General features: G+C 32.2%; 1 protein-coding gene and 1 long non-coding RNA gene across 2 annotated transcripts; both read right to left on the bottom strand.

Annotated features, from left to right (window-relative positions):
• Positions 1-3,421: 3,421 nt before the first annotated feature.
• On the bottom strand, positions 3,422-9,376 carry LOC145794883 (uncharacterized). The gene is made up of 4 exons (XR_014334850.1): positions 9,294-9,376; positions 9,114-9,203; positions 3,770-3,841; positions 3,422-3,681 (listed from the first exon to the last, which is right to left on the bottom strand). It is a non-coding gene; the product is annotated as an uncharacterized LOC145794883 (long non-coding RNA).
• An 87-nt stretch (positions 9,377-9,463) lies between these two features.
• LOC145796409 (uncharacterized) lies at positions 9,464-15,386 on the bottom strand. The gene is made up of 6 exons (XM_082881508.1): positions 15,306-15,386; positions 11,671-11,714; positions 11,497-11,520; positions 11,333-11,410; positions 11,156-11,239; positions 9,464-9,640 (listed from the first exon to the last, which is right to left on the bottom strand). The coding sequence occupies exons 2-6, from the start codon at positions 11,695-11,697 to the stop codon at positions 9,464-9,466; spliced, it is 390 nt and encodes a 129-aa protein (XP_082737634.1). The 5' UTR covers positions 11,698-11,714; positions 15,306-15,386.
• Between the last annotated feature and the right edge of the window lie 276 nt (positions 15,387-15,662).

Raw genomic sequence — 15,662 nt, 5'->3', positions numbered from 1 at the left:
AGATTTTTGGTCCTTCGCTCGAGCGAGGAGTTTGTCGCTCGAGCGAGAGTAGTGTTGCCCCGGTTCTGGACCTGAGAGTTGTAGTTTCTGGCTCGAGCGAGATTTTCGTGGCTCGAGCGGTCTGGGTTTTTCTTCGCTCGATCGAGAACTTCTTGGCTCGAGCGAGAGTTTTCTGTGTCTGGTCGCTCGAGCGACCAATCCTTCGCTCGAGCGAGAGTGTTTTATATCAGCGGACAGCAGCGTCTAAAACATCACTTTTTCACTTCTTTTCTTTGAGCAAACCCTTAATCCGACACCCTCTCTCTCTAAACTTGCACTCTCTCTAAGATTTGATCTCCCTAGGGTGTGAATCTAGCCTAGGGCCTTTGTTAAAAAGATAGAGGGCGTTGAGAGCTTCGATTTAATCTGAAAAAGTTTGGATTTGGAGCAAGTTGATCTTGGAGTCTTCATCTCCTTTTGGGCTAAAACTTCGAGGTAGGGATATCCTACTCCTCTCTATGGGTTTTGTCTTTAAATTTTGGTATTTTGAGATGTTGGGCTTGGTTTGGTAATTTTGTGAAAGTTTGGGGCTTTTGTGTAATTTTACAAAAGTTGGGGTTTTATTCATAATAAACCTAGATACATGTTTGGCATAGAAAAATAGAATGATTGTTGAATCATTGATGAAAATGGGACCTAAGGGTTGAAATGGTAATTATGGAAAATAGCCTAATTACATTGTTTAATTAATTGGGATAATTAATTGGTGAGAAATGAGAAAATGAAATGTTGATTGAATATCCATTTGTGCATTTATTTTCTGTTTAGAAATAACTGCTTTGGGCTATCGGTGGAGGATAGTCGTAATTGTTGTAGACAATGCATGTTGATTAGGCAAACTGAAACTAATCAATGGAATGTGTCATGGAATTTGACAGTTGCTAGAAGACATTAATTGTTTGTATTGTGTGATTGTATATAGAACCAATGTGTTTATATACGTTATGTGTAGAGGAGGAGATAGGGGATGTACTCCGCGGTTTAGGGGAAGATAGGGGATGGACCTCTAAACCGGATAGGTATTTGGAGGAGATAGGGGATGTACTCCGTAGACAGAGCTCATATGCTTGTCTAGAGAAGTGAAGATAGAGCTCATATGCTTATCTTTGTGAAGTGAAGTGTGGATACAGCTTGTATGCTTATCTGTGGATATTGTTGATATACATATCTGTTGTGGAATGTGGATACAGCTTGTATGCTTATCTGTGGATATTGTTGATATACATATCTGTTGAGAATGTGGATATAGCTTTTATGCTTATCTGAATGTGAGATATAGTTTTTATACATATCTGTGGAAATGATGATAGAGCTAGCATGCTTATCTGTTGAAAAAGGGAAAATGAAAAGTAAATGGGACCTGTAAGTCGTTGACATAAATATGTAATTTATGTGATTGTATCAGTGTTGACCAACTATCAATTGCTAATGTTTTAGTCATTGTCCATGGTTGGTTTAGTGTATTTCTACTGGGCTGTGGCTCACCCTATATGGGAACATCATTTTCAGGTGCAGGAAGCATGCCACCTCCAAGGACATAGCTGGGAGGCTAGTGGCGGACATAGTTTTGTCGTTTTACTGTTGATGTATTACATGTAATTTCAAGCCAAGGGCTTAATGTGTAACGAGTTAGTACTCTTTGTTGTAACCAAGTGTTAACTTGGAAAGCTGTAAGCCCGTAGGGCATTTTGTTTTGATGTTAACATGTAATGCATATGTAATAGACTCTGATGGATATAAGAATGTGGTTAGTTTATATATCAACGCTTGTCTTATTTAATGGGTTTAATGCTATTATTTTGAGGGCGTTACATTGTAGTACTGCATTTATTCGTTGTTGATCATTTTATCCTGGGAGATAGACGTTCACATTCTGTTAGCATCGTGAAGAGGACAAATCTGTCTTAAGGATACAGTGTTAAACACTAGACTTGATCAGAATATTATTCAAAAAATTAATTAAGTAAGTTGTTAATTTCCTGTTTTATTTATTTAAATCAGGTTTTGTTTTTGTTTTTGTAACAAAATAAAAACTATTTTTATTTATTGGTTTGATTTTTGTAATTAAACAATATCTTTTCTTTCCTTTATTTGTTTTGTATTCTGTTTGTTATTTAGTATACAAACATAATTTATTTAAATATAGTGAAGATTGTCCATCACCCTTGTGGCTGAAGCGGTAACAAGGAGGGAAAGGAGATTTGAGAGTGCTCACGAAATGGGCAACGAGAATGGGGTGAGTAGAAAGAGAAATTATGATTATATTTCTTAATTGAGTGAAAAGAGAAATTAGGATTTGAATAATTTTTGATAACGTTAATTAAGGATAAAATTATAATAAAAATTTAAGAATATAAGGAGTTATTCTTAAAGTGTAAATAGAAGTTCTAGATTAGAAACATTATTTCGTGATTTAAAAATATCACGTGGCTATGTACCTTACTAATTACAAATCATCATGAGAATTTACATTTTTTACTAATTACGACACGCTTAAGCTACCATGCGGCCTGCCACCCCACCATATAACTTCAGAGGCTGGGGTGAATAAAGATTACGTCGCCACTACATAAGCATGACGCAAAAACAACAGCTGGATGATAATCAAAGAGAGTCAAATCAGGGATTGAGAGGAGACCGTCAATGTTAAACAACTTGCTCAAAATTTCCAATCTCCAAGCTCAAGTTTATCCCATTAATGTTAAACAACTTGCTCAAAAAAAAAAAAAAAAAAAAAACCAAAAAATGCAATGGGGATCCTGTTGTGGCAGATGCTATGAGGTGCTTTGGAGACTTTTTCCTAATTTTTTTTCAATAATATAAACTATTTATATTGTAAGATTCATCAAGTAGATCATTCATATCAAAAATCAAGTTAATAAAATATCTTTAACCTCATAATAAGAACACATTTATTTTTTTAAAAATAAACTGCTAACATAATTTTAATAATTTTTTTAAAATAATTAAATCCTAATCATGAGACTACAGATATTTGATTAATTTAATTTGTTTTTATGAATAATATACCCAACCAATCATATAATATAAATAATTCGAATTATTAAAATAAATCCAAAAAAAAGTTTTCAAAACAAGACGCAGCAGCAACCCTTGATCCGTTAAAAAATAACTATGCATTGATTAGTAGGACAATATATATATACTAGCGTATGCCCGTGCCTGAAGGCACGGTATAAATAATTATTATCGCAACACTATTGAAATTTAAGATTAAAATGCAATTATAAAAATCTATTTAATAGACTACACTTTACAATTTCAAACACATCAAATATAAAAAAAAATTAAATATCAAATAATGCACACCAGCCAATACTCTGCAATTTAAAAGAAATTAAAATTAAAATTAAAATGCACATCAGTTAGTGTTACTGCTTCCAATCAAATTCTAACTACATAAGAAAAACAAACATTATATTATCATACGCTAAAAGAGTGAGTTAAAACTCTATAAAAAAAAAAAGTGGGTCGAAGCTTTCCAGAATATGTATTCTTAACATAAGATGTGTCAATAATGTGTCTTCAAACATGTATTTGCCCAAACTTCCTCCTCATTACTTTCGAAAAAGTCTTTGTATCAACTTGTATGCATCCCCAATGAGGAACATGGACAACAATCTGATAATTTGTGGAAACAAAAAAAAAAATATAAATTGGTATATTTGTTAGAAATATACATATCAAAATACTTTGAGATTGAAATTACCTTATTACATCCCCATCAAAGCAAGCTAGTTGTATTTCTCCTTTTAAGCTCCATAAATTTTTTGATCCAATCCTTAAAAAATCCATATTTCCAATTATTATTAGATTGAAATTTTATAAAAAATATATATATTATAATCAATAGAAATAAATTTACATGGTTACCTTTTGATAAAACATGATTTAATGAACATGGAACACTACAACAACACTTCAGGATAAACAATATTTGTAGTAGAATCCAAACTATCTTTTGGGAGAAGAATACTTATACGATCAAAGGATGTACATCTGGACAATGCCACATATAATTGGCCATGGCTAAACACTGGTATGCGCAAATCAACCCCAACAAATTTCACAGATTGTCCTTGAGATTTATTAATGGTCAAGGCATATGCTAATCGGACTGGAAATTGACGTCTTGTCATTTGGAAAGGCATTTCTGAAGAAGATGGTGTCAAAGATATCCTTGGTATGAATGCCAAATTGCCAAACTTTTCTCCAGTTAAAATTTGAGCTTCAATTATGCGAGTGTCGCACCTAGTAACCATCAATCTTGTACCATTACATAGTCCATCTTTCGGTGCAATATTTCTTAACAATATTATAGGACAACCCACTTTCAACTCTAACTTAAAAGTTGGTAGCCCGGGAGGATCCAATGAATTTAAATATTCATTAGGATATCTATTTGTAATGGTAGGATCTATTTCATTATCTTCAGACATTTTATCTGCTGCAAAATAAGTATATAATCTCCCTGGAAAGATATTCAACGCAGTAGTATTAATGTCACTGACATCATCGTTATGCGCAGATAGAATGGTGCGTTCAGTTAAAAATGTTGGAGTCGACGTCTCTATCATATTCAACTGTGGGTAAACTGTAGAGAGCAATTCATTCAAATCTTGACATTTGTGTATTGTTGATGGAAGGTTGATGATTTCTTGAGGATTAGTCCCAATCTAAAAAAAGTGAAATCAATTATAAAAAATATGAGTGTAAAAACAATTTATTAATTTAAAATAATCTATATAATAAAGAAAAAGGTTAAAGTAATGTTACCTCCATCAAGAAATTTGCAAAAATAGCATTTTCATGGTCTCCATGATTCAAGCGCATATTCAAATCCAAAGTTAAGATATGTATATGCTTCCATAGAACAGAGTGTCGTAATGATGCATTCACAATTTGCTCACGAATTCCTTTGGGTATAACTGGTAAGATTTGTCGAAAGTCTCCACCAAGAATAACAGTAATACCCCCAAATGGCTTTTCACTATCACGAATATCCCTCAATGTACGATCAACCGCCTCAACACAATGTCTATGTTGCATAGGAACTTCATCCCAAATTATGAGTTTTGTTTCTCTAAACAACTCAGCTTGTAATGATTGTTTGGTAAACCCACAAAGTGAATTTTCCAAGACATCTAACGGAATGGAAAATGTTGAATGTGCAGTGCGACCTCCTACCAATAACAATGATGCAATTCCAGATGAAGCCATAGTAACAACGATATGCCCAAGGCTACGACATTTTAATGCAATTGTATTATACAGAAATGTTTTCCCTGTTCCAGCACCCCAATTAAGAAAGAAAACAGTTCCTTTATTTTGAAAAATTGAAGAAGTGATTGTGTTATAAGCATTCCGTTGTCCATTGTTGAGACAATCAATAGTAATTTCTGAATCTGCCTGTTGTGCCTCATTCTGCAGTTGTTGATGTTCGAATATCAATCGATTACCAACTATTGCACTCCAATTTGCAGTATAGGTTGTGGCATGGGTGGGAAGTCAATTAAACATTTGCCTGATTCATGAAGCATTTGATTCAAAAGATGGAGACCATAATCTTCAATTTGAGCCTCAGTTGGGTTAGAAATGGAAAACAATGTACGAATCTTATGTGCAAGATCATCACATATATGCGTTGAGAATTGATTCCATAATGCACATGGATTTAGTGGAGAGCACTGGGTGAGAATAACACTAAACAATCTCCTCAATTGGTATCCAGTTTTCATAACTGCAGCCTCTTTCAAGCATTGTATCCATTCTTCATCATCTTCTAAAAGCCCCCTTGCAACACATGCTAATTTAAATGTATCATGCACAACATTATCGACCGTGCGTAAAGACCAAAATGACTTTGGTCCTTTGACAACAGTTAGTAACAAACGCAGATAAAATCTTTCACCACAATTAGGACTGGCAAAGTACATTCTACCAATTGCATATCCTCTTTCTCTTGATTTCCATCTCTTTTCTGACTTGAGCCATACAAAATGCTGTGGAAATTCTTGATAAGTGAATGGACATTCATCTTCACTGGCAGCACAATATGCAAAGAAGCCAGTAAGAGTTGACATTTGTTGACCAGCTCTAGATTGAATCGTTTCTAATGACTCTTCTGGGTTAAAAACAACGCGATGCATTCCAGGTAAATGAAGTGCCAATCGTACAACTGTTGGTATCTCTGCATGCAAAGGATGACCAAATATTCGCCAAGCAGCTTCTGGAGGTCCAATATACCTTGCATCGAGATATTGTTGAATCTCATTTATCGATCCCAACACCATCGTTGTACGATCATAACCTTTGTAAATGTACTTATGTATATACTTGACACATCTCATTCCAGCGCATACTTCCACATTTATATGACAGTTGAAAAGTTTAGAAAGATATGCATTGTATGGTACGACATCCCTGTTATCAACTTCTTGCCCCCTCACAGTATGTATTTGACCATTATTGCGACGACGATAGATGGGGTATCCATCTTGATCCATAGTTGTTGTTTCTGTGAAAGCTCGAGGGTATCTCTTACTACATCTACCATTTTCCATACATGGTGCATGAGGATTTCGAGCACCACATGGTCCATGTACCATACAACATTTGACAGTTTCAAAAAGCATAGGATCATCTTTTGGGTCTGGAAATTCTGCACAGACCAATTTATCTACTTGAGCACATGTCCGAATTTTGTCTGGACCCTTAAGAAATAAAAGTGCATGCATATGGGGAAGGCCTCGTTTTTGAAATTCAATTGTGAAAACATGTGCAACTTTATTTCCAAACACTTTATTTGCTTCTATCTCCTTCATCAAACATTTTCTCTTCAACTCAAAAACACGGGCAATTAAATCAGGACGATCAATAGGTTTTTGATGTAATAATAATGCTGAAGTAATTTCTGGCCAATTAGGGTTTGCAGTCATGGTAAGAAAAATATCTGGGTGTTGGTTGTATCGCGTGATAGCCATTGAATCTTGAAAGATTTCAAACATATGTCTAGGACTACCAGTAAATGAAGATGGCAAAACAAACCTTTGACCAATTTGACCAGGTCGCACATAATCTGGATCAATATCTGACAACTCTTGGTAAAGCTCAACCCGAAGTTTCCCTTGATTAAGCTTGTAGTATGTCAATCGATTTTGCTCAGTTGTGGCCCAAGCATCTACCAAAAACTCTTGAAATAGTTTCCCACCTCTCAAAATAGTTGAATACTCTGTGGGTCGTTCAAACAAACGATAACTATAAAAATCCATTTGAGTAAGTCGATCAGTTGAAGGTCGATCATGTTGAACATTCCACAATTTCAACTCAGGTTCCCATCCAAGCTCGCCATAAGGAAATAATAGAACATAATGTAATGGCAAGTATGCTGGGTGACATTCATTAATTTGCATCAACTCATTATTTCCTTGGAAATGTAAGATAATATCTCTCATTCCACTTACCTCTATTCCATCACCTGGTATTACAATCGCAATCTCATCTGCAGTTGGTAAGTTATACCGACGTCGATCAGTTGTCGAATTGTAATGAAGATGAGCAGGTAGATTGTGTCCCGCCACATCTAATTGATGTAAAATGGCATGAGCCTGGCGAAATGTAGCTACAAATGCATTGACTTGCAACAAACTATCTTGAATAGTTTTGAGCACATCCCTTCTCAAGTTAGGATTTCTACGATTACGAATTTCTAACGCTGAATCAGGGTCATAGATATACAGTTGAGCATAACTCGCATCCTGCCCTGGTTGTGGTTGTAGTGATCCTGTTCGATGTCGTAATTCCCCATGAATTGTAAATGATGTAGGACCCCTTCCACTGAGTACTCTAGGATCCAATGTAACACCAAGACTCGTAAAAGCATTGGCTGCATTGTACAATCGAGTATAACTTCGAAAGGATTTTGATTGATCATTATTCCCATCATACAACGCTTGAAGTGATGAAGGAGGTGTAATAAGTAAAGGTAGCCTAATCTTCCCTTCCAAACAGCAAGTTCCGAATAAGGGACGTTTTATAGATGATTTGGTCAATTTTTCATCCATCCAATGTAAGGCTGAACAATAAGGACATAATACGTCCATCTTGCCAAGATAATGGCGGCACGAATTGTTGTGTGCTCGGGCATCAATTGATGTACTCATAGGCATATCTTCTAATTCATCATCAGTATATAAATCTTCTTGAAGAAATTGATTTATGGAAGTAGACCTACGAATATTTGTGTATAAATAAAATTCTACAAAACAAAATGGTAAGAATATGTATTTCAAGATTAGACATAGTAGTTTACCGATTCCTTTGTGGTGGTAAAGATGTGCTTAGCATAGAAAACGAACATGTAGAATGATGGGCAACCATTGTTCGTTTTTGTGCCAAATGAGAATCTTCGGTTATTGTTTCCCATTCCAGGCAAGCACGATTGCGACGATTTGGTGCTAAAGAAGGGTGTATTGGTTGAATACATTCTTCTGATCCGTCTTGTTCTCGTTGCGAGCATTGAAAGTATGACTTTTCATTTTTTTCACGCTCTCGTCGTGCACGTTGGGCCAAAGCAGCTTTTGATATTACATTATCATTTTGTGCCTAAAATGAAAATATTTTGTCATTGGTGCAAACTATGTGAATATTTTGTACTTAACATGAAATATCGTCTTGTTTATTTTGTTTCTCTTAATTTTGTTTTATATTTTATTTGTTTTATACCTTTAATAGTGTTATATGTATTTATTTCTTTCTCTATGAATTTTGTTTTTTATAAAAAAAAATAAAGAAGAAATAAAAATCTATCTTATTTAGTTTATTCTTTCATTACATAGTTTGTCTTTATTTGTTCGTTTTTTTTTTCTTATTCTTTTCACATGTTACATTATAAATGCACATGTATCTATGCTAAATAAAAATAAATAAATTTGGAAAACACATATAAATAATAGCAAATTATAGGCAAATATATTACAATCATTCTACAGGCAGAAACATAAAGCAACAAATTCACATAGTTTTGCTTCATATTTTTTAAAAGGAATATATACCACTTGACATGCATTTGTCATTCTCTTGCCAGAAGGAGTCACCTTTTCTTTTCCCTTAGACATTGGATTGACCTTTTCTTTTTCTTTTGCCTAAAAAATATAAATAAAATATTGAAAAGATTTAAAAAAATCTTATATAAATAAAAATACATACAATGTTTTGCTTGATTTTTTACTTACCGCACGAACACGAATAACATTAAGGTCATGCTCATCACGGATGACCACACCAACATTTCTAGATGGGGTTGTAGGAGCAGGCCTACAAAAATGGATTGTGAATAAATTAAAATCTGTATAATAAAGTGGTAATAGTAAGAGTATATATTTCAAGAATTAAACTGAGTTGTTTACCAATTGGGTATTATAGAAGGTTGTCTTGGGTTAATACATTCATTTGATCTCTCTCGTTCCCGTCGCATGTGTTGTCCTAATTGGTATACAGAACATGAGTTTTGATTTTTTTCACGTTCTCGCCGTGCACGTTGAGCCAATGTAGCTTTTGATAACACATTATCATTGTGTGCCTAAAATGAGAATATTATATAATTAGATGCATAAAATATGAAGATTGTCCCATCTCTTGCTTCCCTTTTATCATGTATTTGTTCTCAAAAGCTTAACTAACTTTTCTTCTTCGCTCGGTTGAGTTGTTAGTCACATAAGAACCAATGCGTGTATTGATAAAATTTAAAAAGGGAGGAAAAAAACTCATGGAATTTCACCAAATGCCAAAAAGACACTATCCATCTAGTGTATACCAGTGCCTAAAGGCACGGTGTAAATAATATTGGTACACATATTCTACAAAAATCAATTAACATAAATTATTAATATTGGTATCACATCCTTTACAAAAAAATTAATTCAAAATGATAATAATTTCATTGCTACAGAAATCAATTATAACAAATCAATTCAAGATGATAATAATTTCACTACAATATAAAACTCCACACATAAGACTTCCTCCACCATCTACAGCAACACCACCGTCGGCCATGACTTCAGCAGGTATCGTACGATTGCGGTTCATTTAAGTTAAAATGTAATTTATCAAATTCATTGCTAAAAGTTTAAGTTAAAATATTAATTCATATTTGAATTTTTTATAGAATTTTACCATCTAAAAAAAGTATAGAATTTAAAATCGCCATATGTTAACACATTTTTAAAATTTTAAAATGTGATTTGAGTTGAATCATATACAAACTTTAGTGTATTTATGAGAAAAATCTATATATATCTATAATGTATTTAAACAATGTCACCTCAAACATTTTTTGAGTCATATGTATTTAAATATTTTTTTGATTAAAATAATATTAAAAGAAAAAATAAGTTAAAAATGTGTTTAATCATTTAACATTTTTTTTTCTCATATATATCATATCTAATTATTTAAAAATTGAACAATCTTGCTAAACATAATTATTTTAACCTACTAAAGTAACCAAAAAATTAAAATAACTTACTAAATTAACCAACCTTCCATACACCTCCTATAATTCTGCGTGGCTTTATTAATTTTTTTTAGAGATCACACTCATGTTGCTAATTGCACTCATATTTTTTGTCCTACGTTGAAAAGATAAATATTAGATCATTGAGTACGTATAATGTGAATATTAGTGTGTAATGTTTTCTAGTTTCCGCTTCCCTCTTCGTTCTTCGTGTTCTTTCCGTTATATTATAAGTAAAATTAAAATTTTAAAAATCTATATTCTATAATTAAAAACTTCATTTCCTTTTTCGTTTTCTTCTCTTATATGTTTATTATGATATGTTGTAACTGCAACATGTGTTCAAATTAATGTTCAGACAAATGCATTAACATATTGTACAAATGCTTACTTTAACATGGTTTAGAAAAATATTTTACAATCAGTCACAACAATTGAATAAATATTTTAAAAACAATAACTCATAAAAATATACATAAAAAAGAGTATATGACATTATGCAATTCTAACAAAAATCTATATTAAAAAAATAATAAATATTCAAAAAACAAACTTTTTAAAAATGTTTAGAAACCATACTACGGGATTTGCATGTTCCTTTCCTTTGCCAGAAGGGATAGCCTTTTCTGTCTCATTTGATATTGCTTTGCGTTTTTCCTTTTCCTTTCCCCATAAAAAAAAGTAGAATATATAATTCAAATATATTTTTAAAATGATAAGAAAATGCATGCCAATATAAGTTACTTGTAGGCTTACCTCACGAATGCGAATAGTATTAAGGCCACGCTCATCGCGGACAACAACATTAACATTTCTTTCTTGAAGAAATTGAATCTATATATACAAAAACTTTAGAGTGATAAATAAAATTTTGTACACATAAATAAGAAAAAAAAAAATCATTTCTTTCTTGATATTACCGTTCGGCGTAAGTCTTCATCCACCTATAAAGTATGAGGGAAAAAACATTTATTAGAAGAAAATTAGATGTGATAAGTTTAAAATAAATATATAAATAGGCCTTACATTATAAGAGATGTATTTAAATTTCTATGGAGGGAGAAAAAAAAAAAAAAAAATTAAAGAACACTTACTTGACCAAAAATAGTGATATTGTCCATAATTATTGTACTTCAACCTGAAATGTTTGGTTATATAGTTATGGATGTTCGATGATGTATTTTAACAATCACATTAAAATGATAAAATTAAAATCAACCCTAGCAACATGTAGAGTACTAAAATGAGAACACAACAATTGTCCAAATTTGAACTCTTCTTTTCCCCAACTAACTTCAATTTTATGATTATAATTTAGAAAGTCCAAACATAAATGTATGCCACTAAAAAAAAAAATGTTTAAAGGAATCTCACATCAGCAATATGTCTTACCAATAGAAACAATATATAAAGGAAAAAAAAGTTACAAATCCATGGAAACCAAATCTTCTCGGAAGGCGATCAGCCTCTGTTTCTTGACTCGGTAATATTCCTCTTTTAGCTACTTGTTTTTAGTAGTTGTGTGCTGAATGTGATTGTGCTCATTAACAACAATGTTACTAAGGAGGTTGTTTTGACATGGAAAATTTGGACGTTGTTAAGTTATTTATTTTTATTGTTTTTCAATTATTATTGTTCTAATAATTCATATGAATTTGAATTTATCTTATTTTTTTGTAATATATAAAGAATAAAATTACCCCTCTCTAAAACAATTATTTTTTGATCCCGAAAATGGATGTGCAGAAAGGCTAAATAAAATTACCCCTCTCTAAAACAATTATACCGTGTAAAGGATGTGATACCGATATTAATAATTTATGTTAATTGATTTTTGTAAAATATATGTACCAATATTATTTATACCGTGTCTTCAGGCACGGGCATACGCTAGTATATCTATATAGGACACGAGTCTACCCTGATAGGTGTAATTAAAATATAAATTTTAATTTTGAATTCATACTATATTTTTTATGTTGTTTTAGTGATGAAAGTATTTTTTAGTAAGTCAAGTAAATAGTCTTAGTAGAAATTAACACTTGACATAAGAAGAGAAAGCTACTTGGTAAAAGAGAGAAGGAAATTCATGAATAATAGTATAAATTGATAGGATAGAACCATAGATCATGCCACTATGCCACATACATTAGAGCCAATGGAGACCAAAGTTATCATGTTCATACTCATTCAGAAACTGATTAAAGATACAATCTGTTCTTGAATGGGATTAAAGTAAAATTGAATCAGTTTCTGCAGATTGATTTTTTTTTATTATAAAATATTAAATTAATTAAGTATAATATAAATAATTTTTAAAATAATAACCTGTAAAAAAATATCTTACATAATGCCATTGAAATTTTAAACACAAAGATCTATACATAATAAAGATAGCTATTGCTTAAAACGGAGTTCGTGATCATTAATTCATCACTCCTTGGGGTTATAGCTAAAATTCAAATCAACCATGAATGAAGTCTTCCTTGCTTGGCAGTTTCATCCAAACATTAGAGCCAATGGAGACCAAAGTTATCATGTTCATACTCATTCAGAAATTGATTAAAGATACAATCTGTTCTTGAATGGGATTAAAGTAAAATTGAATCAGTTTCTGCAGATTGAATTTTTTTTTTGTTAAATTTTATAAAATATTAAATTAATTAATTATAATATAAATAATTTTTAAAATAATAACCTGTAAAAAAATATCTTATCATTCAGAAACTGATTAAAGATACAATCTGTTCTTGAATGGGATTAAAGTAAAATTGAATCAGTTTCTGCAGATTGAATTTTTTTTTTTGTTAAATTTTATAAAATATTAAATTAATTAATTATAATATAAATAATTTTTAAAATAATAACCTGTAAAAAAATATCTTATCATTCAGAAACTGATTAAAGATACAATCTGTTCTTGAATGGGATTAAAGTAAAATTGAATCAGTTTCTGCAGATTGATTTTTTTTTTAAAAAATTTATAAAATATTAAATTAATTAATTATAATATAAATAATTTTTAAAATAATATCCTGTAAAAAAATATTTTACAAAATGCCATTGAAATTTTAAACACAAAGATCTATACATAATAAAGATAGCTATTGCTTAAAACAGAGTTCGTGATCATTAATTCATCACTCCTTGGGGTTATAGCTAAAATTCAAATCAACCATGAATGAAGTCTTCCTTGCTTGGCAGTTTCATCCATACATTAGAGCCAATGGAGACCAAAGTTATCATGTTCATACTCATTCATTAGAGCCAATGGAGAGCAAAGTTATCATGTTCATACTCATTCAGAAGCTGATTAAAGATACAATCTGTTCTTGAATGGGATTAAAGTAAAATTGAATCAGTTTCTGCAGATTGATTCACTTAAATGGGATTATTCAATCAATCTGCAGAAACTGATGATCATCACATTAAACAGCAGAAACTCATTTAATTAGATTGCAGATTGATCATCAGTTTCTGATTTAATGAGTTTCTACAATCTGATCCCATTTAAACTGATTAAAGTGAACATTTGTAAACTGGTACAAAAAGGGAATTTTGAATCAGAAACGTTATGAAGAGGAGAAAACAGAATTCAAAACTCGAATTCCTCCGAATGTGAAATACAACAGAGAGGGACCAAAATTACCTTGCGAAGGGAACAACCAAGGGTGGGAGAGAGGGAACCTTGCGAGTGGTGATGATGAGCAGCGGCGTAATCTGATCGCAAGAACAAACTGATTAAAGTGAGAGAGGGAGGAGGACAGGAATACCTTGGCCAAATTGAAACGTAAAATAAAATTAAAAAAAAAAAAAGTGTAGATATAAGACAAAGTAAAAGAAGATGAAGATAAAGATAGATGGACCAATTCCAAAAATAGTGCTGAAAACTGATTTTAGATACAATCTGTTCTTAAATGGGATTAAAGTAAAATTTACTTTTATAAAAATTATGCAATTAGCTAATATATTTTTTGAATGGATCTGTTAAATTTTTTAGCTAAATGGGTTAGTGATGTCAATCTGGAATGGGGATACTTCACTGCAATTACTGTAGCCCACCATGTGCATGTACATGTATTGACTGATTGTAGAGTAAAACAAACCCATTTCCGTTTCCCCAGTAGAAATCCAAACAGTAGAAATCCAAACAGTTTCTGCAGATTGTAATAGAAATCCAAACAGTAGTTACCCACATAACAACATAAAAAAATAATAAAACAAACCCATTTCCCTATCCCCATTCCCTGTCACAAAAATCTCTATAACCCTCTTTGTTTTGTGCTTCTTAATTCTTTCTTTTCTCCACTTTCTGATGAACACAACAGGCTAACAAAATCTCTTCTGTCTCCTATTATTCATTTGCTTCCTTTATTCTTTCTGTTAATTTGTTGCACAGATCAAAACCATTCATAAACAAACAAAATAAACAGACAAATAATGATAGATTATGAATTATATAACCAAATTCAACAGAAAATATGATTTAATCTGGGTCTTTTCTAAATTTGGCTGGGTACGGCAGTGGAATCTGGTGTTTGTGCTTTTGAGAAATTACAGCAATGGAACAGCAAGTGGAGTTTGCAGCAGGTAAAGTGGAATTAATCTGTTCCCATTTAATCTGTTCCCATTTACAGCAATGAATTTTGATCATTCAGAATTTTGGAGCAGATAATTGTCAAAACTCGAAGAAGAGAAAAACCCTAAAGCAGAGAGAGACCAAAATTACCTTGCGAAGGGAACAACCAAGGGTGGGAGAGAGGGAACCTTGCGAGAGGTGATGATGAGCAGCGGCGCAATCTGATCGCAAGAACAAACTGATTAAAGTGGAATTGAATTAGTTTCTGCAAATCAGTTTCTACAATCTGATCCCATTTAATCTGTTCTTGATCATTCAAAAAATACAACAGAGAGAGGGAGGAGGACAGGAATACCTTGCGAGTGGTGATGAAGAGGAGCGTCGCAAGAACAAACTGATGAGAACAGAGAAGGGAGAGGGATATAAAGATAGAAGGCATGAGAGACGTGTGAGAAGAGAGAGATAAAGATGGAATAGAGGGGAGACGTGGGGAAGGAGGAGGCTGAC

Source organism: Camellia sinensis, chromosome 7 (genome assembly GCF_055761805.1).
Source record: "Camellia sinensis isolate YWXY chromosome 7, ASM5576180v1, whole genome shotgun sequence".
Classification (NCBI taxonomy): domain Eukaryota; kingdom Viridiplantae; phylum Streptophyta; class Magnoliopsida; order Ericales; family Theaceae; genus Camellia; species Camellia sinensis.
This window is presented reverse-complemented; position numbering and strand designations above follow the sequence as displayed.

Coding starts and splice junctions, on each gene's coding strand:
- LOC145796409 (XM_082881508.1), bottom strand. CDS start 11,697: ATGGACAATATCACTATTTTTGGTCAA. Junction 11,521..11,670: donor ATATCACTATTTTTGGTCAA/GTAAGTGTTCTT, acceptor CATACTTTATAG/GTGGATGAAGACTTACGCCG. Junction 11,411..11,496: donor ATGAAGACTTACGCCGAACG/GTAATATCAAGA, acceptor TTGTATATATAG/ATTCAATTTCTTCAAGAAAG.